We start from the raw sequence: 25776 nt of genomic DNA on the forward strand, positions 1-25776 counted from the left end.
TTTCTTGCAATGCAAGGGTTTTTTGAGGAGTCAGGGTTATTTCAAGGGAAGGGTTTTCTCAAAATAACCCCACTGGGACCGAGTTTGATGTTCCGAAATAGCGCTATTGTGGAAAAGCAGCAGTCCGCGATTATGCAAATGAAGTGCGGGATATTTAAATCTCAGCTTCATGTGAAATTTCGGATGTCTCTATTTGCACTCCTCCCTTGAAGGAGGTATCAACTGTAGACATACCTCCACAGAACTGGGATTGAGCAGCGACATTTTACACTATCTGTTTACTGTATCTTTTCGTTATCATGATTGTTGGTTTTGTGCATTTTTCACCTTTAGTTCTTCCTAATGTTGGTTATTTATGTTGTTGCATCTATGTCCAATACTCTTCCTTCCTCATTTCCCTGTTAGTATAATTGAATGCACAAGTAGCAAAAGAATAAGCATATAAAATGGAATGGTTCCTTAACATTTTGCTTATGGTGCTCATGCTTTGCCATGATCCCTTTTACTTTTCATACTCTGACACATAAAACTGGGTAGGTTTTTGTTGCACAGAACAGGTTACTCCAACAGTTGTGCTCTTCTAGTTACCAGTATTTCTCTACTATAACATTGAATTTTTGAGAGAATAACAAGGCCCTATTGCAAAGTAACGTTAACTTTTGATATCAAAGACCAAAACATACTTTGAACAAACCCCCTCAAATGTTCTTTATTTATGTACCTGTTAGGGACTGAGAATGTTAAAATATTATGAAGAAGAAAGTGACATTTCCTATCCCAATTCTAGCATTGCTTCAAATGTGCCTTAAGATCTTATGCATAAACTGGAAGATTTACTTGGTGTTGCTCAGGGCCTTAATTAATTTTTATTTTTCTTAATTTAAATCACTGCTCTGGGGTGGGGTTAAGGATGAGGGGTTCAGTATGCAGGCTGCCCTGGGGAGAGAGTACTACCCCAGTCCTCTCTCAACACAGCATCTGAGAAGTGCCTCTCCATGGCTACTGCATCTCCAGCAGGCACAGCCGGGGGAGGAGTGCATGTCCCCCAACTGGGGCAGGTCCAAATCCATCTGCCCCCTGTGCTTCCCAGACAGAGTGAGAAATTCAGCAAATTGTGCACTCTCCCCTCGCTCCCTGATGAAGGGGAACAGCCATCAATATTCCCATATGAAACAGGAGCCCCCCCCCCCCGCCCCAAAAGGTGCTGGAAGGGTGGGAGGTTTGGGGCTGGGGCAGCCTCAGACAGGGGAGAGAGGATGTCCCCAGCCAGCCCCTTTCATCTGTCTGATGATTCTGTCTATTTTCTGTATGCTCTTTATGAGAAGCAATCCCATTCCAGGCACATGCTATTTTCCTGGCACAACCAAACCCTTACTTGGCTTTAAGTTATGAGAAAAAGGAAGCTGTATACCAAATTTGGTGGTCCTAGCTCTTACCATTTAGGAGGAGTTCTTGAACATACAGACAAACTCTCTCAAATATATAGTAGATGTAAGAGACAAGAAAAGCAACAGCATACCTACTGGTAAAATGCTGTTCACCGAGTCATAGATAGCGTTTAAATTTTCAATTTAGCAATTAATAGACTAAAAAGGATTGCCTTGCATTCTGCAATACACATACAGAATTCCTATGAAACGCCTCATGCACATAGATGAAGACCATTTCAAAATCCAAGCAGCACATTTATGTCAGCTGTAGAAAGGATCTGATGCAGAATGACAATGGCTCCACGGTAATTTGACCTTCACAGAAAATGTGGTGCTCTTCCAAAGCTCTGGCTTCTCTGACCAGCATCAATTTGCCAAGGACATTTACTGACTTCACTCCATAGTTGCTGAAGTCTAAGAATATTTTTCTCAAGAGTGAAACTGAAATATTAAAAATCAAGAGCCCCACAACTGTACTAAATGACTGGAGAGCGCTCATCAACCACAGTGAGCGAATACCTTTTGATCTGTGAATGTACCCTTAGCTAGCTGATGATTTGAGAAACGTCATGGGAGACTGATTTCAAGAGAGTCCCTATTCATTGGGCTAACTGAAACAAATACACTTCTTTCAATGAGAGCTAGCCCTCAGTCCTTTATCACTACCAATCTGATTAAGTTTTAATACAGTTAAAGTGCTTCACAGTACTTCTGCAGTGTTAGAAGTGGTTTACTTATCTAGATAAAGCACCATAACTGCCTATTACATTGAAGAATTCAGCTGAATTAAATGATATTTGTTCATAGTCTGGATGTCTTCTGATAAAAATACATGCATATTTAAAAAAAAAAATCCAATCAATGGTTTTACGGCTCATTTCATTAACTGTTTGTCAGATCAGAGAGTCCAAAAAAGACTTGTTTCATCAGTTTGACGAACTTTTTGAAACATGCATACCAACAGCTGACAGAACTGAAATCAACTACAGGCTGAACCTCTCTAGTCTGGCATCCTCAGGACCTGACTGGTGCCAAACCAGAGAATTTGCAGAACCACAGGAGGTCAATATCGTCTACCAGCATACCAACACTTCCACTGGGTTCTTAGAAGATATTTAGGTGTACATTAGAGCGAAGTAACAGAACAGAACACAGAGCCAGGACTGGTGGCTATAAGCAAACTTCATGGGACCACATGAAACTTGGCTACACCCATGATAAGTGGACACCCAGCTAACTAAAATCATGCTGGACCATGGATGTTGCTGGGCCACAGAGGTTCAAACCTGTAGTTAAATCCTGCAACAACTTCTAAAAGATAGCTGCATTTACATTTAAATCAGCCATGCGGTAAGCAATAAGCTTTTGAATAGTTACTTAATCTACAAGTTTTTCCACTGACATCAATAAGAAAAATGAAATCAGCAAGATCTTGTGAAATAAAGTCCCTAGTCAAACTGAGAAGGGATATAAAAATGGGCCCAAAATATGAAATACAGAGTTTTTAATCACAGTATGTACCTTGGCATGATGCAGATCAACTCCATACATTGATAGTTTCTTGGCATTCTCCAAGAAATGCATCTCAGCTTCTGCAGGTGTCATTCCCCTGAAGAAAAACAGTTATTGCTAATATCAGTTTTGAGTAATCTTAATATGCAATAAAATCCAATACACGGGAAACACATTTTCAGAATTTAGCTAGAAACTATTACACTTAATGTCATTATCTTCCATGCTAAAGAACATTCTTTTCTGCTAGCAAAACAGTCTTGTTCCTTTAAATGACCTGTACAGAACTACTAATTTCTTCAAAATAAACACTTTCCAGCAGATTCTAATATTTCATAAGGAGGATGCTCAAGTTCCAAAGCTGAGTGGAAGCTGAATTTTACATTCCTTTGCTCACCTGTGGCTCTTATGCAGTTCAATTACTTTGTCCTCCAGTTCTTTTGTATGATTTGGTGCAAACCGGAATTCACTGACATAATCACCTCCATATTCATCTGGATCATAATCTCCTAGTTCTGATTGGACTGTATAGGACCCCAAAAGGGCAAGAGTAACAAAAGAGCAAGGTAGCCGCCCAGACACTATGTCATCTCTCAGCTGCAAGCAGAGGTAGTACCTACAATAAATAAAAACAAAAATTGACAGTTCTCCCAGAACTTTTAGAGAAAATGATGTGTTTCAGTCATTAGTACAAATTTCTGGGTTCTTAACTTGACTCTTGCACTGACTTGCTGTGTGTTCTTGGTCAAAACACTCAATTTATGCCTAATTTTCTCTATGTGTAACTCTAGGATAAATAATGATTGCCTATGCACCAAATGAGTGCTAACTTTTAAATAATTAATATTTGTAAAGCACTTTGAGATCTTTTGATGAAATAGGCCCCTCTCTGGCTATATAATTATAGTATAAGTTATACAGAAAATTCCCCATTGGATATTAAATATACTGAGGTATCTACTGTCATGCAGATATCTCGAGCAACTCATCTTATTTTATCTATAATATTCTGTAAAAAGCACTGCAGAAGTCTATCAATGGCTAGTAGCCAAGATGGGCAGGAGTGGTGTCCCTAGCCTGTTTGTCAGAAACTGGGAATGAGCGACAGGAGTGGGATTACTTGGTAATTACTTGTTCTGTTCATTCCCTCTGGTGCACCTGGCACTGGCCACAGTCAGAGGACAGAATACTGTGCTAAATGGACCTTTGGTCTGACACAGTATAGATGTTCTTGTGTTCTTAGAAATATCAGTTAGTTGATTAGATAAAAAGTAATTGCAACAAATACTATTTCCCAAAAAGGGTGGCTATGTTGCTAAAATGTCCCATTAATTACACAATGTAAGGGTCAGATAGAAGAAACTGAAAATAGTTTCAGAGGAACTAGAAAGGAAGGGTGGTCTAGTGGCTCAGGAAGAAAACCCTGACTCTACCACAGATTTACAGCAAGTCCTTGGGCAAATTGCTTATTCTCTATGTCCAAGTACCCTCCTGTACAATGGGAGCCATAAGTCTTCCTTTCCCCCTCCACCCTTTCCTGTATTGCCCAGTTAGATTGTAAATTCTGAGCTAGCATCTGCCTCATATATATAGTTCCATCCAATGCCTAGCATGATGGGGCCCCAATCTCACCTGGCCTGCTAGAGCAGTAATGGTTTGAAGGCTGAAGTGGCAAGAGTGAAAGCAGGGGCCTAGAGAAAAGTAAAGAAATGGCCCTTCAGCCTGAGTCCAAGTTAGCTGCGATGGGCCAGCTTCAGATTTTCTTCACTGTGTAGACAAAGTCAGAGAGGCTCTGGAGGGGACTGGAGGAGTGGGCCATGCTGACTCTGAAATCCTTCTATTAGGAAAGGAGGAAAATGCTGCTGCCAACTCCTGGGAATTTATTCAGGATTTTATTTTACCCTGTCAGAGCAAATCTCACTATGAAGAAAAAACTGTCAAACCCTAGCCATTTTCAGTCCTGCCTGGGGAGAAAAACAGCCCTCTGTCATTGGCTACCTTCCCACATTTTAGGGATGGATGAGTGGAGCAGAATTAATCACTGTAGTGAGGAGTGGCTGATATGGCATTTCTCTCTGGGGGGTGAGGTGGAGCATTCAAAAGTGTCAAAAAATAGGTAAAACATATTGAAGAAATGAATGATTTGTGGACCAACCTCATGATTTTTTGAGGTATAGGTCATGATTTAAGTGGCTGGCAACAGTGTGTATGAAAGAAGGGGTAGATTGAATTAGACAAAAGAAATGTATAAGCTGCAAATAAACTACCTGACTAAAAACAAATAGAAAGAGGATAGAGAGAAAACTAGGAAGCTAAGTGGGAGAGAAATAGATTGGGAGAAAAGCTTGTGCAAATAACAACACTTTACAGGGGAGCCTATATTATGTTTGAGGCCCCATAATTAGTACCCTGCAAATCTGCAGATATCTGCTTTATATTCGCATGTATCCACATCTGAGGATATGGATGTGGATATCTGTGTCTCAGGTTTGCAGACATGGATATAAATTTTGTATCCGTGTAGGGCTCTACCCATAATTCACTACAATTCTGTGGCTTTATAGTTGTGTAAAAGTGAACATTGCAGCCTGATGTTTTTCCAAATCTCACAAAAGCCCAGACTAAACGAGACTGGGATGCAGAATGCTTTAGACTGAACTACATGAGCCAGCAGATAGGTGCTGCACCACAGGGACAGATAGCAATGGTCACTTAGGCCCTTCTCAGTGATAAGGAATGACCAGAAATAAGGTTAGGCAAGGTCTAATTTTGGATTTGGTTTTGAGGATGAACCAAGGATAAAATTCAGATTCACCGACTTCCTGAGCTGTTCTTGTGAAATGTTGGCAGAAGTCTCATGAGACCAAGTGATGTGAATTTCCTGATACTTTGGGCTGCATTCAAAAATAAAGTCAGAAATTAATCCACTTCTGAGTTTGAAAATCAACTCTGAACCAAAACCATGGGAACAGGCACAGAACTGGGGATTTAAATTTGAAAACAAATAACTGAGGAAAAGAGGTAAGTAATGTTTACTTTTAAAATTCTGGTTCGTATCTGTGTCCAGTTTGATGATTATGGTTGTGTTTGTGGAACACAGTGTATAGAGGACTCACCAAAATAATAATAGGAAAGACTGGGTACAATGTTGTTAGTCAACTCTGAAGCTACAATTAATTCTTATTAGAAATATTTATTGAGAAACCAATATCAGGCTATGAGATTATCTAATGTGAAGGTGTTCTAGTTTTAAGGACAATACAATGAATCAAAACTCAAACTATTAACCTTTATTTTATTTTTACTAATAGAACATCAAATATTTCCCATAATCTCATAATTAGAAGGTGGCTAATAGTAAAAATAAAAACATTCATGTCTCCAGACAGATGTCACTGTTGTAAAAAATGTGTTTAAAGCACTTTTGGAAAGGTATTTATTATTTCAAATACCTGGTAATATCTTCAGACAACTGGGAAGGATCTGGAGGGTAAAATTTCACATTAAAGGAGAACTGCCAAGCACCACCTGAAAAAAAACCCACACAAGTTCAGTGAAATTTCCTACACAAGTACAAATGAGATGTTCACACTGTTAAGTTACTAGCAATCTAAAAGATAAATTAGGAAATATTCAGTCAAATATTCAGTAACAACAGGATTTATACTCTTTTTCTTGTATGGAATATTTAAGATACCTTCCTACTTTTCATAGTTATAAGTTTAGACCTACAGTTCTTTTCTTGCACAACTCTAACTGGTTTCAGGAACAGGAGCTGCCTCACAGTGAACAGCAATTTATTTCTAATACCCTAAAAATTTAGTAAGAAAATAGTCTGTCTAGTGAGATTAGAGATAATAAAATGTAGCCTGCAGGAATAAAATATAAAGAAAAAAAACCATGGAGATAAGCATTGGAAACATCACAGGCTAAATATTAAAATGGGCTTTACATATGTGACAACAATTATGTGCAAAATAGATAATTTTATCTACCTATTAGGCTATAACGTCCATGCATCAGAACCTAAATGCCCTTTTAACATACACTGTATCTTTTCAGATGGCATAAATTATCATGCAGACAAAACTGCAAGGAGAAATTTAGAGACCATTACTGAAAAAAATGGATCCAAATTTTTAACCCTAGAGAAACGTTAATAATTTTAGTACTTTAGACGACTCATGTCAGTCACCAATAACTTTGCACATCTTAGAAGACATTTTTAATAGGACTTCACTTTTCAATACTATAGAAAAAATATTAAGAAGATTCCTTTTTTTTTTTTTTTTTTTTTTTTTTTAAAAGGAGGATTTAAGATAGGAATTCCTAGAGATAAAACACATGCCCTATGTTTAGTAACTAGCACAGATAAAAAAAGCCAAATATTTGGCTAACTAGGAAGAAAACCAACCAACCAAAACAAAACACACACACCCCATCTCTGGTACAGCCTTATCAGCCACCAAGATTTTGGTGCATTAATTATATAGTTTTTAATCTATATTACTACTACCGAGATCACCATGTTATACACAACAAATATGTGAGGTGACTTTACTGCTGGAATTGATAAGTGGACATGAAGATAACCTGATGCTTTTATTTTCTAAAACATGTTAACCTATTAAAATGCACTGAACTGAAAAATTCACTTTAAGAAATGCCCAACACACTTGCTCCAAAATAATGGTTGCAGATTATTTGCGGGCACTATGTGAAATAGGATTTATCTTTATAAACCCCACTGTGTATTCTGTCATGCTAACACAACTAAAAGGTATTTTGCTCTCTCTAAATTGTACATCTAGTGATGAATATACATTCTGAAATGCACCAACATCTAATACTGGATTTTATGCTGGATAGAAGAAAGGAAATGTTAAACACTGACTATATTGCAAATGCTACTTTTAAATTGCCTTTAAATTCTATATAGTTTTCTTGATTGTATATTTGGGACTGTTTGTTTAGGGCCTACAATGAGATCTGTGTGGTTCGGTCTTTGCCTCATGAAGAAGGTCCAACTGACTTTAGGGTCTGTGGTTCTTCACCAATACAGATTTAATTGCAGGAACTGGAACTTAATTTGCTGAATCTTTTTGAGAACATAGATTGCACATGCTAAAAGACAGTGAAATTCAATTTTGAGGAAGATAGTACCAAATCCTCTGTGAAATTTTTGGATTCCACTCTCGTTTGATAGAGAAAAGAGACACAACATCCCTCTGACAAACAAAGAAATAAATTAAACCTATGTTGCATGCCTCAGGAATATAATTCTGCAAAGAAAAAAAACACAAAACAGGCCTAGGTGTCTTCTCTCATATGCTGGTTTCAATCAAGAGTAATTCCACTGAAGTCAATGGTTTTTAACCCGTGTGAGGAGAATGAGACCTAGAAACTTTATACATTGCCAGACCAATTCTTCTCTTGAATACTGTCTGCACTGGAACTGAGCGCTCTTGAAAGCAGAAAATTGTCCTATATTCTGATCATGGTATTCAATACAATGGCGTTTTTCATGAAATATATAACTTGTAAAACAGTTTTATTATTCCAAAGTTCTTAACAGAATTATTTGAACCAAGAAAATTAACAGTCATCTAAGACAACTCTAACTGTTCCTAGTGTTGACTGTAGTACTAGACTTTTTTGCGCCCTGGTTAGTCTCTTGCTGTCACAATCTTTCACTGTCTATCTCTTAGCTACGACTCATTAAATACACTGCAGTAAACTGTATGTAGCTGGACTTCTTTAACTGCATCAACAACCTACATAACTCGTCATCAAAATCTATCGCACTTTATTTTCCTTTGCTAACTTTTCTGTTTCCTATTAAAAATTACTCAATGGAACACAGATTTTAATTCTTTTCACTGCACATCATTTTTAGACAGTGTATATAATATCTAGTATAGTTTGGAAAAGGTGAAGTTAGAGTATTTTTCATAATCATTAAGGGAAGTTTTGCACATAAAGTTTAAATTGACCCTTTGCTTCTTGGATTCTTTTAGGGTCTGATTCTAGAAAAGCAAACTACTAGATGTAATTGCCTGTAAACGCTAGGATGTCAAAACTGATTATTTATAAATGGTGTGGAGGAGAATACTTGAAATTTCCTTGCCAAAATAAAATCACATTGATAAAATTACAGCAGGCTTTCAAAGAGATACTGGAGGAAAAGAAAGGCAGGTCACATTTTCAGCCTAGCAGCCTTGACACAGGGTGTCTGAAATATTTTTGGATTACTAACACAGCATGCCACTAAATTCAATAATTGAGCCTTTAAAATATTCACATGAAGCAGAAAATTGATTTTCTTTGTGAAGCATTAAGTTATCTGAGGAACAAAGCTCAAGTTATTGGAAAAATCAGTTTTAGAAATGCAGGAATGAGATAAAGATGTTTTTGGTAGAGGAATATCTGTGATGACAGTTACGTATTTTGGTACCAGAAACACTTCCTGGCATGACCCAAATGACAATTATTCAAAGAAAACAATTTATATTTTGTGACCTGGGCCCCTAAGATTATATTGCTTAATGCTGACTTTTGCCTCTCTGCAAATGTCAAGTTGTATTTAGAAATGAGACATTAATATTTTGTGATCCTCACCAATTGGCTGATTTTATTAGAGTATAAAAAACACATGAAGAAAAAAGTGCAATAATTCTTCTTCTACAGACTCCAAAATGGATCAGAATAACTAATATGAAACTTAACGTTTGAGATGGGTTTGATGATAAAAGTAATGTTTTTCTTGAAGAGGGAATGCAGTATTCACAGAGGCTTCCCCAATGGCCTGCTTCTCCTCTCTGTCTTCCCTATAGAATACCAATCCTTTATGTTAGGGGAGGGTGAGGTTGGAGCTCAGAACTGCAAACGATTGGTAGGTTTGTACCCTAATGATCATTGCAACTGGTAACTCAGGTTGAAGGGTGGAAGCATTTAAAGAACCACATGCTTGGGTGAGGAATATTTAAGGTTCTCAGGATGCCAGCCAGAGAGCTTCTCTTGTAGTATTAATGCCCTACACCAGAGGTCAGCAACCTTTCAGAGGTGGTGTGCCAAGACTCAACTTATTCACTTCTGTTAATGGAGCTGCGTGCCACTGATACTTTTTAAAGTCAATAATAGTCCTACTTACATTTTAGCAGCTTCATTAATCTCTCTCGGTATCCTCAAGTGTGTGTCATATCCCACTTCATCTCGCCCTCACATCCCTGTGCCTCCAGCGCACACACCAGCAGGGCAGCAGTGCTTGGACTTGCAGCCCTCCAGGAGCAGCACTGGGGCAAGGAAGGACTGGGGGGTAGAGGTCAGAGTCACTTCCCCGCCTGGCCCAGCCCTTTGCTCAGGGCTCACCCCTCACTTGCAGGCTCCAGGGCTGGGACAGACAGAGCCCAGGGCTGCCCAGGGCTAGCTCCAGACCCCAGCCATGTGCAGCAAGGCACTGGGGAAGGTCTCTCCACCTGTGGGGAGCAGCCACAGCTTAACCCAAGCCCTGGCGCCCCACAGAGGCAGCAGTAGCATGTGATCAGCCTTGCTACGGATCCGCAGGAGCCCCAACCCCGTCCTCTCCCGGAGCAGGAGGCAGAGCCTGCAGTGGCTGAAGGGGAGTGTTAACCCCTTAGTTCCCAGGAGCTGCACATCCAGGCCAGGCATGGGCAGCCCCAGGGATGCGGAGCCCAGCACAGAGTTGTGCTGCCCACTCCACTTGCCCGGCTCCTATGGCATGCTGTGCAGTGACCATGAGGCTCATGCTATAGTACGGGCTTCCTGCTGTTTGTGTGTGTGTGTGGGGGGGGGGGAGGGGCGAGAGACTGACCAGCTGGGAGACAGTCATGTGTCACTCAAAATCACTTGTGTGCCACTTATGGCACACATGATGTACGTTGCCATCCCCTGCCCTGCACATTATACTGTACTGGAATCTTCCACTAAGGCCATGTGTAATTAATGGCTCAGTTGAATGGAGTTCAATTCTTCTCAGTATCCACTCTCCCTGGTTTTTTGTGCCTGATAAGTTAGATTGTCACATTTGGGGTCCGATCATCCTCTACTTAATCCAGCAAAGACCTAGTATAATTATAAACATGTGTTTTGGTGATGGATAGACAGCAGCTTTTTTATGGTGAGAAGCGTTTGTGACTACCTTTTAAGGGGGGTATTATTTTTAATGTCTGAAAAGGCTCCCAGAACATTGGGCAAGACAAGAACATGGTGAGGGTCACTTCCAGAGTCTAATTTCTCTCTGAAGAAGAGGAGCATAGGGGAGAGGGAGGAGAGAGATGCAGTTTGCAGAATGCGTGCATCTTTTTTTGAGTAACAGTTAGGTTTACTTGGTGGGCAATACATTAATAGCAAAGTATCAAGTTAACTTGGTTCGCAAACAAAGTTGCATCTGGAGGCCTTAAACCACCTGTGTTGATTCAGTGTGCTCAGTGCATGATGTTCTTCCAGTTTTTACTGATACTTTATCGAGAGCCCCTCATTTATGTTCTCTGGCAGTTGGGAAAATGTGTTGACATGAAACTCTTTGCAAGAGCTGTAGAACTTTATAAACTTCTTTTCTCATACCATTTATTACATGCAATCCATGTGGAATGCCAGGGAAAGCAGCACTTCCATTTCATACAGAGCACTGAAAAGTTATTTTGCAATAATTTTTTTTTTTTCAAAATTATCCACACTGCTCTCCTTATTAAAACATTTTCCAGGTCACTTCTCACAGACACAAGATTGATTACAACTTACTTCGGATCTGCTTTTTGATTTCCTTTGCAGGGTCCAGCCAGTTCTGAAAAGAAAATTTTTCTTTTTGAATTTGACTAAAATACAGTAAAAATTATTTTAAACATTGATATTGATATGAGCACTGAAATGAGACAAAGTAACTCTAAATGCGTTCAATGACCTTTTAAATACTCAGGAGCAGGTGCCATGGTTATTGGCTAAATTAACATCTTGCTCCATCTCTTTCCTTTGGAACGCTGTAGCAAAGCAATTATTCTATTTTAATATGTTTATCTGATTCCTTAGAGGGGGTTGTTGCTGCTGTAATCACAGGAATCTGCAGATTATGTTAGAACACAGGTATCTACTGATCTTTCATTTGCACACCAGGAGGCTCGTTTGCTTAAACCAAGAAAGTCTGGAGGGACAGAAGAGTCTGGCTGTGCTTAGGTAAATAAAGAGGAAGCAGAGGACGAGCCTCTCCTCTATTTGCACCCTCATGTAGGAATCAGGCTTTAAACCGTTGAGGAGTACACACACTGTCCCTTGCTAGAATTACCACCAGTACCAGCTATCCAAAAAGGTAAAGAGACCTATGCAGCGCCTTCATGCACAATGACCGGAAGAGCTTATTAGGTGTATGAGAAAACTGTACAATGAACCTGTTGAAGAGATGGGGAACTGCCAGTGCAGTGCATGCTCTCTGGCAAGTCAAGGAGGAATTGTGCCTTTCACAATTCCAATTGGGATACTTTGCTGCAGCATATTGTTGCTAACCAACCAGTCTGGTCTGCTTTGTACCTGTTTTTCCTCTCTCAGATATTGGGAAGTATTGTCCCTGCACTTCAGCATTGTTTTACCCATGCAGATTAATATTTATCACATAGTTACTAACAAAAGCGGCTTGTTAATCCCCTAGGAAAAATTCCACTTTCTCCAAGGAAAGATAAATCTGGCAACCTCCCAAATCAAACAAACCCCAGAATAACCTTTGCGCCTTGCTCCCACAAACAGTTGGCAGCTTCCCAGAATCAATTAGTACTCTTACATATGAGGCTACAAGAGTATGATAGTGCCACTTGTCTCAGGGTTTCTTTTTAATGTCCTGTTATCAGATATTTGGAACAATTTGATGCGGATTCTTATATAGCATGAAGATTTTCAGTCTCTGTGTGTGTGTGTGTGCGCGCTCACACGCGCGCGCGCTGTTTTTACATTTTAAAATGTAAAATCTATGTAGAAATTAAAAATAAACTATTGTTCTCATACCATCGGGTACATGTTTTTAAAAATAATTGACTTATTCTAGCCTCTTTTGTAAAGTAACTTGCGATCGATAAATGTTAAACATTATTATTAATAATTATAATTTGACATGATCTCTAAATATACATTTATTTTGGCCCTAATTCAGAAAAGCATGATTGCTCAGGAAAGAATTTAAGCATGTGCTTACTTTGAGCTTTAACTTAACATTAAGTAAGCATTTAAGTGTTTTCTTGAATCAGGATAGAACAATGCACCTACTTAAATGCTTTTTGCACTTGTGCCAAAATCTTCATTTTAAAAAGTCCATAAATATAGGAAGCAAGAGTTCTCACTAAGAGAATTCCACCACATACTTCCATGAAAATCTTTCAGGGGACTCTTTTATAATCTACATTTTAACCAAGACATGTCAAAAGAGAGTTAACAAAACACTTAAAAGAAATGTTTAGAGAGTCATTTGATATGCCTTATTTTAACACGTGTACAATGTGTATGTTGCATGGATCTTAGGGATGTGAATGGTTAACCGGTTCTGGTTAATTGGTAGAGGCTGGAGCAGCCCTTGTCCATGGGTCAGCCCGGTCCAGCTCAGATCCTCCCTACAGGTAGGGGCTTCTCTGGCCAGCCATAGTAGGAGTGGGGAGGCTGGAGTGGTCTCCCTACTCCCTTCTAAATCAGTTAACCGGTTAAACATTGTTAGGGATGTAAAATCCCGGCTAATTGGTTACAATTGGTACATACATTAATTGGTACATACACCAATTGTAACCAATTAAAAGAGATTTTACATCCCTAATTCCAATACTAATGAGTAATAACGCTCGGGTAAAGATAACATGAATCTTGAAAGGGAATTAGCAGCAAGTGACTCAGCTTCTGCCTGTTTGCATCAGAACGTTAACATTGAATAAATTATGTATAGTGCTAAATATATTCATGTATGTACCTCTGACTTTCAAGGTAGTAATTGGAATAAGCCATACTAGAATGGGAAAGCTACATGATTAACTTATCTTACATCATAAATAATCATGGCAGTAGGAAGACAGAAGAACATTATTTGTGCCTTCCAGTAACAGGAATAATTAAAAGAAATATATTAAAGAAAAAAAACTATAAAATCAACTCTGGGTTGTACGTAATTGATCACAAGGGGGAAATTTATCTGACCACAACATATCTTAACCCTTGCAAACTCAAGATGAATGCCAGTTAGCCAGATTCCAGTTCTGTTGATTTTTCTTTCTACTTCCTTTTAATTCAAGAATACCTTGGCTCCTCTGTTTTACCTTTTGGTTTTCCATGTCTCTGTATGTTAGTCCAAAGTAGTCTTTTTCCAAAAGATTCAGATGTTCACATACTTTGTCAAACAATATTTGACCTCTGGAACGTTTCTACGGAAAATGAAAAAATATTTTAAGCAATTTCAAGGTACAGCAACATTTAAATAAATACTCTTCGATATAATAATTAATTTACTAAAGCACACACATATCAAAAGCTTTGATTTGGAACTATACAAAAATCTGCTGAACTGGGTTATTCTGCTTCCAATAAAATTTCAGGTCTCTATGTGGAGTTAAAATAAACAGAAGAAACTTTCTAAGCAACACCTTGAACATAACATCTCTCACAAATACTAATATTTAATATATTCTGAGCTCGAATTGCAGTATAAATGTAACTTTCCTTACATGTGACACTAGTAACTACTATTGGTCTGAAATACTTCTCTACATGGATTTGAAACCTGTGTATCACGGAGCTATGTTTTAGAAGCAAAGGCATTTGTGTGGATTGCACCTCACTCCCCAAGTCCTCCTTCTATGTCCATGTATTGGGGGCCTAATACAACACTCACAGAAGTCAATGGAAAAACTCCTATTAATGTAATTGGTTTAAGAAAGCAAAAGTGTAGGATGCTCCTGAATCCCACTGACATTTCTCAGCCCAAATCTCTCCTGTGAGAGGATAGTTAGTTTTTTAAGCTCATTCAGGACCTGGCTATTTGCTGAGATTGTACCTGCTGTGGTGATGGTTGTGTTATATGGGCACATGCCTGACAAACTGGATTGAGTCCCAGACAGCCTGAGTTTATACTAACTTTCAAATGCTGTAATTCTGAGCCAGATAAAATTGGTGACCTAGAGATGAACAGTTTCTATTAATAAACAACAATTGAAATAAAACTGTTACAATAGCAAGTGATACTACAGTTCAATAGGCAACATTGCTAGGGACATGGAACCTAAGACGACCAAATAGCATAGCTGAAGCTGACATACTCATACTCATTGAAGCATTTTGTGTGCAGTAAGATTGACAGGGGCTGCTCTCCCATCAACACCAGCTACTCTTCTCATCTTGGTGGATTACCGGCGTCGACGGAAGCGTGCTCAGAGATTGATTTATTGCATCTTCAGCAGACTCGATAAACTGATGGCTGGTGGATCAATCACTGCAGCATTGATCCCCAGTGAGGTGGAGACAAGGCCTAAGATTTATCAATGAGTATTTTTACTGTATGATGCTGAATGAAAGCCAGATTCTGTGAGGCACAAAAGTGTCTACAATAAATTGTTGAGCACCTGCAGTTCTAACTGAGATTAATGAGAGTGGTAAATATTCCACACTTATGTAAGAATGGTCATACTGGGTCAGACCAAAGGTTGACTTAGGCCAGTATCCTGTCTTCGGACAACAGGCAATGCTAGGTGCCCCAGAGGGAATGAACAGAACAGGCAATTATCCAGTGATCCATCCACTGTTGCTCATTCCCATCTTCCGTCAAAAAGCTTCTTAGTAGGAGCTGCTCAATAAATTTTGGATTGGATCTTAAGAACTCAAGTTATTTCCTACTCTAAGCATTATGTAGGTCATCAAACAGGTTTACAAGGCAAAGGTCCCCTTTTTTAATAATCACACTTGTTAATTATATCTAGTTATATTATTTAGTCGTATTTAAAGTTCATACCACAGAGAATTCAAGCAACATTCTGACCATTATTTCATCATGACCCTTTGCACAATCTTCATATATTAAACACAAAATACTTCTGTTTTTTGTTTTGTATGGATATATGCACACATGCTTGCATACACACAGAGTTTTTTAGTTATCCTATGTGTAAGTGCAACAGTTTCATTATTAGTAAAATGTAACATGTTTACAAGTAGAATAGCTATAATCTAGGACTTACTGACTTGATTTTCATAAAAAAAATGAATATGACTAAAGAGTACCGCAAGTCCTATTATTTCAGCCTACTTTGTATGACAGTAAACTGTGTTTTGAGTAACATGGTGTAAATTAATTACAGTTTGTCACTTCATAAAAACTGGCCATTTAAACTGTCAAGCTGTTTTAGATTTGTATTAAGAAAATCAAACAAACAAATGTAAAGGAAGGCTTTTGTACAATTCAGTACAAAATATTGGAGAAAACATTTTGGAAATGGTTATTAGCAACAACATAGCAATTAGCCCTTGCATGACATTTTCATCTGAAGATCTCAGGGTGCATAAAAGAGGTCAAAAAGAATTATTCCAGATGGTGAAACTGAGGAACACCATTGTTAAAATGATTTGTCTAAGATTACACAGGGAATCTGCAACAGAGTAGGGCAAAGGCCACAGGGAGTAGCTCCTCAGCTGGTGTAAATTGAAGTAACTCCATTTACTAAAAGGGAGCTAAGCCTTTCTATGCCAACTAGTCTCAGGGCATTGTACTACTTGTCACTTGCTTTAAACATTAGATTAAATGAAGTACTTGGCTCTATAGCCACTATGGTTGTATACTTTCAAACAAATATTTAGTCTATTCCTCCAGCCAATAGACCCACTCCCCTAAAACCCAGAATTCAATAGATAATAGAAGTTGTCTGTTTCTCCCTTTAAGTTTTATATAGTGTTTTAATTACAGATACTGAGAATGAAGCAAATTTAGACCTTCTAGGTGAAATCCGACAACTATTTAGTTTGAAACAGTAGACAACATCATGTTTTCCTTACCCAGTTTACCTTTTAATATCAATTGAAATGACTAGATCTCTGTGTGGGATAAGTGGTGGATTGAAATCTACAAAAATCTTTGGCTTAAGAAAAATAATACACAGAACTGTTATATTTACATGTATTTGTATTAAGGCAGCTCAATGTCCTGTCATTTAAAAAGGCATACAAGGTCAAAACTGAAGCTGTTTAAGCTGGCAGATCCCTGCAGTTGAACAGGTCTAGCAAGGGACTTGTAAGTTTGATAACTGTGTGCAAAACTGGATGGCTCACGTTTTAGCTGTTATAAAATGCTGTCTACCTTCTCCAACCCTTTTCTCCCCTGTGTAACTACCCTATACCGGGGTGGGCAAAAGGGCCTCTGTGGGCCGGATCTGGCCCACCAAGCGGGTTGCTCTGGCCCTTGGAGGTCCTGCTGCTCCCTGCCCAATCAGAGCCTGCGGGGGGAGGAGAGGAAGCACATGAAGTCTCCTTCAGTCCTGCCCTGCAAGGAGTGCATTGTGCTTCTAAGAGCTATGCGCTCCTTGCACAACGGGGGCAGGGCGTGAGATGATATTGTGTGCTTCCCTCACCCCCAAGCCATGATTGGCCTGGGGGTGGGTGGAGTGCACAAAGTCTCCTCCTGCCCTGCAAGGGGCTCAGCACTTAGAGTCAACTGCCAGCTGCTGCTCAGCTGGTGGATGACTCTAAGCATGATGCTCCCTTCCAGGGTGGGGGCAAACTGCACATGCTTCCTCCGCCCCCAAGTCCTGAATGATCTGGGAGTCAAGAGGGGGAGCACTCTGAACAGCTTATGATTCTCTTGGGGGGGGAGGGGAGAGAAGACTTCACGCACTCCCCCAACTACAGACCAATCAGGGTCTGTGGGTGGGGAAGCATGGAAGTGTCCCTTCTCCCTGAAGCCCCTTCTGGGGTGGCCCACGGCCAGTTCAAAAATTTCTGAAGTGGCCCCTAGTCAAAAATTATTGCCCACTCCTGCCCTATACCTACTGGGGAAGACTTCACAGTATTGCAGCTGAATCAGAACAGAATATGGCACAATCTGCTTCTTGTTACTAAGCTAAAAAGGATGCTGGAGAGTAGGGATGTTAAATTGTGTGTATTTTTGTAAATGTGTAACTGCTGAAAATGTCAGCGATTACACATTTACATGGTGGGTGGGTGGTAGGTGGCCATACACACAGGACTGGCTCCCTCTGTGTACTGGCTCCCACCTGCTCCCTCCCGCCCTCATACTGCTGCCTCTGTGTTAGAGGCAGCAGCGAAGGGGGCAAGTGGCTCTGCCCTCCCCCACCCTTGTGCTGCTGCCTGTATGGGAGGCAGCAGCGTGGGGAAAGGAGGCAGGCAGCAGCCAGTATGCATAGGGAGCTGGCTCTTGCAGAGCCAGCTGCCCTCCCTTCCCCAGGCTTCTGCCTCTATGTGAGGCAGCAGTGCGTGGGTAGGGATTCGGCAGCTCCATGGGAGCTGGCTCGTGTGGGAAGCTGGTTTAAAATCTGGCTCTCTGCGTGTACCAGCTCCTGCCTCGCCCCATGCTGCTGCCTCTGATATGGAGGCAAGAACGGGGAATGGGGGGTGGGTGCATGTAACCATGAGGGTTAACTGATGAGTACACAAGTACATGTTCACATCCCTACTGGAGAGCAATATGAACTACTACATATCTACTACTACTTATGTCAGTGCATTCAATGAAAATGTGTAATGAAGACACTAAGGGAGGGACCTTGCTGGGATGACATTCCTACGTACCTATCACATGTAATACGTGGTGGCATTAGAATAGAAGAGTTACATATGTCAACCTCTTCCATTGCCTCTTTGTGCCACAATTAGATCTTAATGAGTTGCTGCTGGACACCTCGTGCTATCTGCCTGGGTACTTACAATAGAACCTCACAGTTACAAACACCAGAGTTATGAACTCATCAGTCAGGCACACACCTCTTTTAGAACGGGAGTATGCAATCAAGCAGCAACAAAAACCATACCAAATATATACAGTACAGTGTTAAATGTAAACTATTAAAGCAGCATTTTTCTTCTGCATAGTAAAGTTTCAAAGCTGTATTAAATCAATGTCCAGCTGTACATTTTTGAAGGAACCTTAATGTTTTGGTCAGAGTTATGAATATTACAGTATTACAAACAACCTCCATTCCCAAGGTATTTGTTACTCTGGGGTTCTACTTGAATGACTTCTGGAACATGCCACTACCTATATCAGAGAACTCTATCTTCAAAAGAACAGAAAAAGAGCAACAGGACACATGTTTACCACCCACATGCCACAGCCAAAGAAAACACTGCATATCTGCATAACTGCTTATATATTTGCACCAATTCCTGTATGCATTAGGGCTGGCCATAAAACAAATGCCAATTCAAAAAAATGTTGAGTTTTCAAAATACGTATCACTCAACCGGGAGGCTGGAGACCCAGGTTCAAATGCCTGTCTGATTCAAACTAGGGATGTGAAAGATGATACTTACCAGTTCCAGTTAACTGCTGAGGGCTGGAGAAGCTCACCACCTGCTGCAGGGCTCATCATGGACAGAAGCTGCTCTGGCTGCCTGGAGCAGCCCCTGACCATGATGGGCCCAGGTGCATTGCAGGCAAAGGCTGCTCTGAACAGACTGGTGCAGCCTTCTCCTATGATGCCCCCTCCCCCCAGCCTATTACTCCTTTAACCAGTTAACCAATTAAAAGGGACATGAATGTGGGTTTCATGCTATGGGCTGACTGCCCTAATGACCAGGCAGGACATACAACTTCTCCAATCTTCCTCCTTCTCTTTCCCGCCCCTCCACCCCATTACTATGAGCCTGAGAAAAGCCCAGATGAAAATGGCAATGTAACAGACACATTTCCATCATAAGTTTCAGTGTCAAAAAAAAAAAAATCAGCATTTTCCATTGGAAACAATTTCACTGAAATTCCCATCAAGATATAGCATATAAACTCCATTAGATGAAGTACCTTCCCATTTGAAAATTATAACAATGTGAGGAGGTAACGGTATATATAGATGGGATACAGTGTTTTAGTTAGGAGCAATATATCAATCACCCCAATAAATAAAACTTCCAGGCTCTCATTCATATTATTTTACAATAACCCAAAGGTGTGCTAGGCACATTACAGCATAGATAAAACACAGTCCTGTCCCTTAAGAGGGATAACAAGCAGGAGAAGAATAAAGAAGAAAGGCAGTAGGTACAGCACCAAGATCACAAAGCTTTTCAGTTTATGCCATAATATTTGTAATATGATTCCTACCATCTTCTGATTCCCTGCTGACAAGCCCTAAGATGTTGGGAGGAACAATTGTCTCTTACTAAGACTCAGAACGTAACTCTCAGTGTCAAAAGTGCCAGGTCAGCCTCAGCAATCTGTAGTGATGTGCTTTGCAGAATCATAATGAGGTCTTAGGTTTTTACATTGGAAAGTCATGAATCCTAAAACATTTATTCCAATTTCCCTGTTTGCAGAAACATTTACCCTTTAATCCAACAGAATACCCTAAACCAGTGGTCCCCAACCTTTTGAGGTTGTCGGGCGCCAGGGGGCGTGGCCGTTCGCCCGCCGGGCGCCAGGGGGCGGGGACACTTGCGCACCCGGGGGCAGCCCCCCCCATAGCTGCTTGCCCGGGGGCGGCCCCCCCATAGCCGCACACCCGGGGCCGGGGCCCCCCCATAGCCACGCGCCCGGGGCCGGGGTCCCCCCCGCAAGCGCCATGTGCCCAGGGCCGGCGCTTTCCCCTCCCCCCTGCAAGCGCCGCGCGCCCGGGGCCGGGGCCAACGTTCCCTGCAAGCGCTGCGCCATGTGCCCGGGGCCAGGCAAGCGCCGCGCCATGTGCCCGGGGCCAGGCCAGCCCCGAGCACCTGGCGGGCGCATGCAAGTGCCCCCGCGGGCGCCATGGCACCCACGGGCACTGTGTTGGGGACCACGGCCCTAAACAATTCAAACATAACAACACTCTCCTTAAATTCTTCAACATAAGTCAAACATGAATGTGATTAAGTGAAACATGTGGCCATCAAAAATCACTGTGAAAAATGTCTGCTTAGAATTAGTTTGAATGTGAGTGAGCCAGCAAAAGCATGAGGAATGTACATTTGGATAATATAAAGGAGATAAGTTGTGGAGTAAAAATGTTACTCTTGAGAATATTAGTGCTAGGTCAAAACACACCCAATTCACTGCTCTCTGCATTCACATGAAGCCTATAATTCTCACTGACCTGAGAGCCAGAAAAGGCAGTACATTGGTCAAGCTTCCTATTAGAAAAGACTAAAAAGCAGGGGGACGGGGCAGCTCCACACTTGTCAGCAATTCCCACATGCAAGGGAGAAAAGATGATGCATCTTTGCTACCACTTTTTTATTATTCGAACTGCACCTCTCCTTCCACAAGCTCCCCCACCTGGCTTCTGTAGATCTTACCAGATAAAAACCCTGCCTCTTCCACTCTGTTCCTATCCTACTGTAGCTATACCTACTCCTTACTTCACCTCTCTTCTCCCTGGCCCACTCTAGCTTCTCTCCTTACCCCTTTCCAGTTCCCTCTTCTTCCCGACTGCTTCTCCTTTTTTCCCCACTTTTCAAGAGCACCCTATGCTGCCACAGCCCACCTGACTCTTCTGCCTTTCCCTATCCTATGAACACATTCCCTATCTGCCTGCTAGCCAGATTTCTTCATGCCTGCAATATTGAAAAGGTTGGACTGTAGGGATGAACAATATGAAAAATAATGGCGTAATGTCCTTTAGCATGGCTTTTGATATGACAATATTCTTGCCAGCAAGTTAAGGGATTGTGGATTGGATAAATGGACGGTAAGATGGATAGAAAGATGGCTAGAAGGCCGGGCCCAGCGGGTAGTGATCAATGGCTCCATGTCAGGATGGCGGTCGGTTTCTAGCGGAGTGCCCCGCGGTTCAGTTCTAGGACCAGTTTTGTTCAATATCTTTATTAATGATCTGGATGAGGGGATGGATTGCACTCTCAGCAAGTTTGCGGATGACACTAAGCTGGGGGGAGAGGTAGATACGCTTAAGGGCAGAGATAGGGTACAGAATGACTTAGACAAATTGGAGGATTGGGCCACAAGAAATTTGATGAGGTTCAACAAGGACAAATGTAGAGTCCTGCACTTGGGACGGAAGAATCCCAAGCATAGTTACAAGCTGGGGACCAACCGGTTAAGAAGTAGTTCTGCAGAAAAGGATCTGGGGGTTACAGTGGATGAAAAGCTAGATATGAGTCAACAGTGTGACCTTGTAGCCAAGAAGGCTAATGGCATATTAGGTTGCATTAAGAGGAGCCTTGCCAGCAGATCCAGAGATGTCATCATTCCCCTTTATTCGGCTTTGGTGAGGCCGCATCTGGAGTATTGTGTTCAGTTCTAGGCCCCCCACTACAAAAAGGATGTGGACGCATTGGAGAGGGTCCAGCAGAGGGCAACCAAAATGATTAGGGGGCTGGAGCATATGACTTATGAGAAGAGGCTGAGGGACTTGGGTCTGTTAGTCTGCAGAAGCGAAGAGTGAGGGGGGATTTGATAGCAGCCTTCAACTTCCTGAAGGGAGGTTCCAAAGAGGATGGAGAGAGGCTGTTCTCAGTAGTGACAGATGGCAAAACAAGGAGCAATGGTCTCAAGTTGTGGTGGGACAAGTCCAGGTTGGATATTAGGAAAAACTATTTCACTAGGAGGGCGGTGAAGCACTGGAATGGGTTGCCTAGGGAAGTAGTGGAGTCTCCATCCCTAGAGGTGTTTAAGTCTCGGCTTGACAAAGCCCTGGCCGGGTTGATTTAGTTGGAATTGGTCCTGCCTAGAGCAGGGGGCTGGACTTGATGACCTTTTGAGGTCTCTTCCAGTTCTATGATTCTATGATTCTAATTTAAAAAATTTACATCCTCTGGATATGTGTCTACTGATGTGAAGTTACAGAGATCTGAAATCCTCTTCAGCCTCTCCCACCACAGCATTCATCTAAGCCATTACAAATACACACACACACTTCCACTCCTCACATTTCAGCAATAAACCATGAGACTGAAGTAACACATTACTCATCAGATGTGAATGAGCAGCCTGAAAATTAAACACTTCAGCCAGGCATTGTGTGGATAATAGGGTTATTATCAAGCCAATTATTCTCACTTGTTAACATCACAGTACAATTTCTGAGGAAATAGGGAGGAAGTTTTCATTCACTTATGCATTAAACCCATGAAGTGTATTGTATTTGTCCAGTTGAAAAGACATAATGGTGACACAGTAGAAAAAGCTTTTGAATATTCCTTTGTTGCTTATTCATTATGTTATTCTATTCACTAAAATCAGTACTGTGAATTATTCTCAAACTTACACTAGAAAAACATTTTCATTTATTTTAAATATATGAATCAAAGTTATCAGGTTTCATTTTTTTTAGGGTAACCTTGTAGTAAGTTCTTTCCAGATAATTGAGATGAGGACAATGAGTATTGGATCTATCAGTACACAGGTGGTCAAGTTAAAACTTCACAAAAAGGTAGATGGTCTCTTGTACCTCTGAACTTCAGAGTATCAGGAAGCTAACCAAATTTTCTGGTCTAGCTGAAAAGGCCAGCAATAGGTGCTGCATCTTGAGAGCACTCGGAATAAAACTGATTCATATTCCCTCTTCTAAGAGATAAAAAAATACATGGAATCTGATCCTTTCTCTCTCTCCTTTCCCCACTATCTTCTTCCAGATTCTAGCTTATGCCACAATATTGACTCTCTTTCTGGGGGAGTGAAAAATATTGAGTACAAATTTCGACTGCAGTTTTTCACTCACCTCTTGCATGACAAACAAAATATTATTGAGTTACGACAAGATGCTGCCTCTGAGTGAAGGCCCTACAGAGGATGGACAAAGAACAGAACAGTCCCATTGCCTACATCACAAAGAGATGCCATTGTCGTCATGCTCGTGCTGTGAGGATCACGGAAAACTTCCCTCTTCAAAATTTAGGGAGACTTAAGGTATAATAATGGGATTGGTGAAGGGTAAAAATGTCTCCAGTCAGAAAGCAGACTGGGTGCCTTCTCTCTGTTGCGCTGAAAAAACCAAGCAGAGATGGCAGGAAACTGATGGTGGCTTCCGAATTCTGAAGGGCCAAGATGCCACTTTAATCTCTGCTACTGGCATAGGGCTCAAAGGACAGGTATGAAAGTGTAATGTACTCCACCATGCTCCTTTCCCTGCCTTTCCAGTTACTTCTGCTATGGGTGGGGATGTGTGGCTAGCACTGGAGCTGCCTCTAGAAGCTTTATACTGGTGGGGAGTTCTCCTACATTGGTACAATTCGTTTTCTCATGCCTCTCTTTGTTCTCATCCTCCCCTGATAATCTACGACTTGTGTGGAGAGAATGGCTCCTCCAGATGCCATCTCTACTAGCTTTACCCCAATGGGAAGTTCCCCTATGTCAGGCCTGGGCAAAATACAGCCTGTGGGCCGGATTCGGCCTGCTAAGCCACCAGATCCAGCCTGTGGATGCAGCGGGGAGCCCCAGGCAAGCTTCCCTGCTTGCCCCACAATCCTGCACGCTGGGCAGAAAACCGGCTGCAGGGCTCTGTTTCTGTTTTAAAACTGGAGGGGAGGAGGAATGTTTCAGGAGCCGCCCTGCTCCCAGCACAATCCCATTGGTCGGTTTCTGGCCAGAAACCAGCCAATGGGAGCTGCCTGTTGCAATAACAGGCAACTACAAAGAACCAGGCCCCCTTTCCTCAGCTTAGTTATTAAATGAAGCACATGGCCAGGCAGGCTGGCTGGGAAACATTTTAAGCTCCTGCAGCCAGACACGAACCCTTGTTCTCCCCCCTCCCCCCAGAGAGCAAGAGAAAGGCAGTCAGCCTTTGATGCCCTGGGAACGCAGGTGTGCTGCCTGTCCCTGACTCTACCATAAACAGAAACCAGACAGTAAGTGGGCTAGCTGACGACCCGGGGCCTCCCGTCGCCCTGATGGCTAGTACCAGTAATTGACACACCTGCACTGTCCCAGGAGAGGAATCTTCACCCATCACATACCAGAGGTGCCCATTATCTGCATTTTCCCAGGTGTGAATTATGCTTTGCACCCTTCGTGGGAAACTTGGCATTCAAAGCCATTTTTCCTAATTGGCCACTTGAGACCAGGAAGAAGCCTACGTGACCCAAGAGGTATAAAGAGGGGTTTAGTAGCCCACCCCATTTGAGCTCCAATCATCTATACCTGCTGGCAGGTATTGATTGTCTCCCGAGGTCCGTGGGACGCCCAACCTCGCCCTACTTCTTCCCGAGGGATTGAGAGAAAGACGCTGGCCACGCCAAGTCTGGAATGCAGGGGTGAGAATATACACCTGCTATGTGTCTATTTTGCATGCATTTAATAAGAGCTCAGAGAACCAAAGGGGTTTCATGGTACCTATAAGTGACTTAGTGTAATTTCTGTCCTGTCCTTTGTAGTGGCTGTGTTATCTGTAACACAGTAGTAGCATTTAACAACTAAGTTTACTCTGTAACAATAAAATAGTAACTGTTTAAGGTTTAACCTGACTCCTTCAGTTGCTGTAACAGAACCAAGCACAATTTAAAAGAACTTCAGCCGGTCATAAGGGACTCACTGCCCTGACCGTCGGCTGACAGCTCCACAGGCAGGCAAGTTTGGTAGCTGGCAGATAAGTCTCTTGGCCACAGCCTGTTTCTGGCGCCCCAGCCTTTTCTGCCCCAACCCTCTACCACCACTCAACATACCCAAACCCTCTGTTCCCCTCTTATACCCATACCCCCTCCCAGATCTGGCATC

The 25776-nt window shown here is 41.6% G+C and overlaps 1 protein-coding gene across 14 annotated transcripts in view; it reads right to left on the bottom strand.

The window, feature by feature from the left end:
• EPB41L3 (erythrocyte membrane protein band 4.1 like 3) overlaps positions 1 to 25776 on the bottom strand; it is a 207961-nt gene that overhangs the window by 49785 nt on the left and 132400 nt on the right. For all 14 annotated transcript variants that reach the window (XM_075920939.1, XM_075920937.1, XM_075920938.1 and 11 more), the window contains exons 4-8: positions 14240 to 14344; positions 11703 to 11745; positions 6395 to 6470; positions 3340 to 3558; positions 2952 to 3039 (exon numbers count right to left, since the gene is read on the bottom strand). In XM_075920939.1, coding sequence (XP_075777054.1) covers positions 2952 to 3039; positions 3340 to 3558; positions 6395 to 6470; positions 11703 to 11745; positions 14240 to 14344 — 531 coding nt within the window. The remainder of the gene's footprint in view (positions 1 to 2951; positions 3040 to 3339; positions 3559 to 6394; positions 6471 to 11702; positions 11746 to 14239; positions 14345 to 25776) is intronic.

Source organism: Pelodiscus sinensis, chromosome 2 (assembly GCF_049634645.1).
Source record: "Pelodiscus sinensis isolate JC-2024 chromosome 2, ASM4963464v1, whole genome shotgun sequence".
NCBI classification, from domain to species: Eukaryota; Metazoa; Chordata; order Testudines; family Trionychidae; genus Pelodiscus; species Pelodiscus sinensis.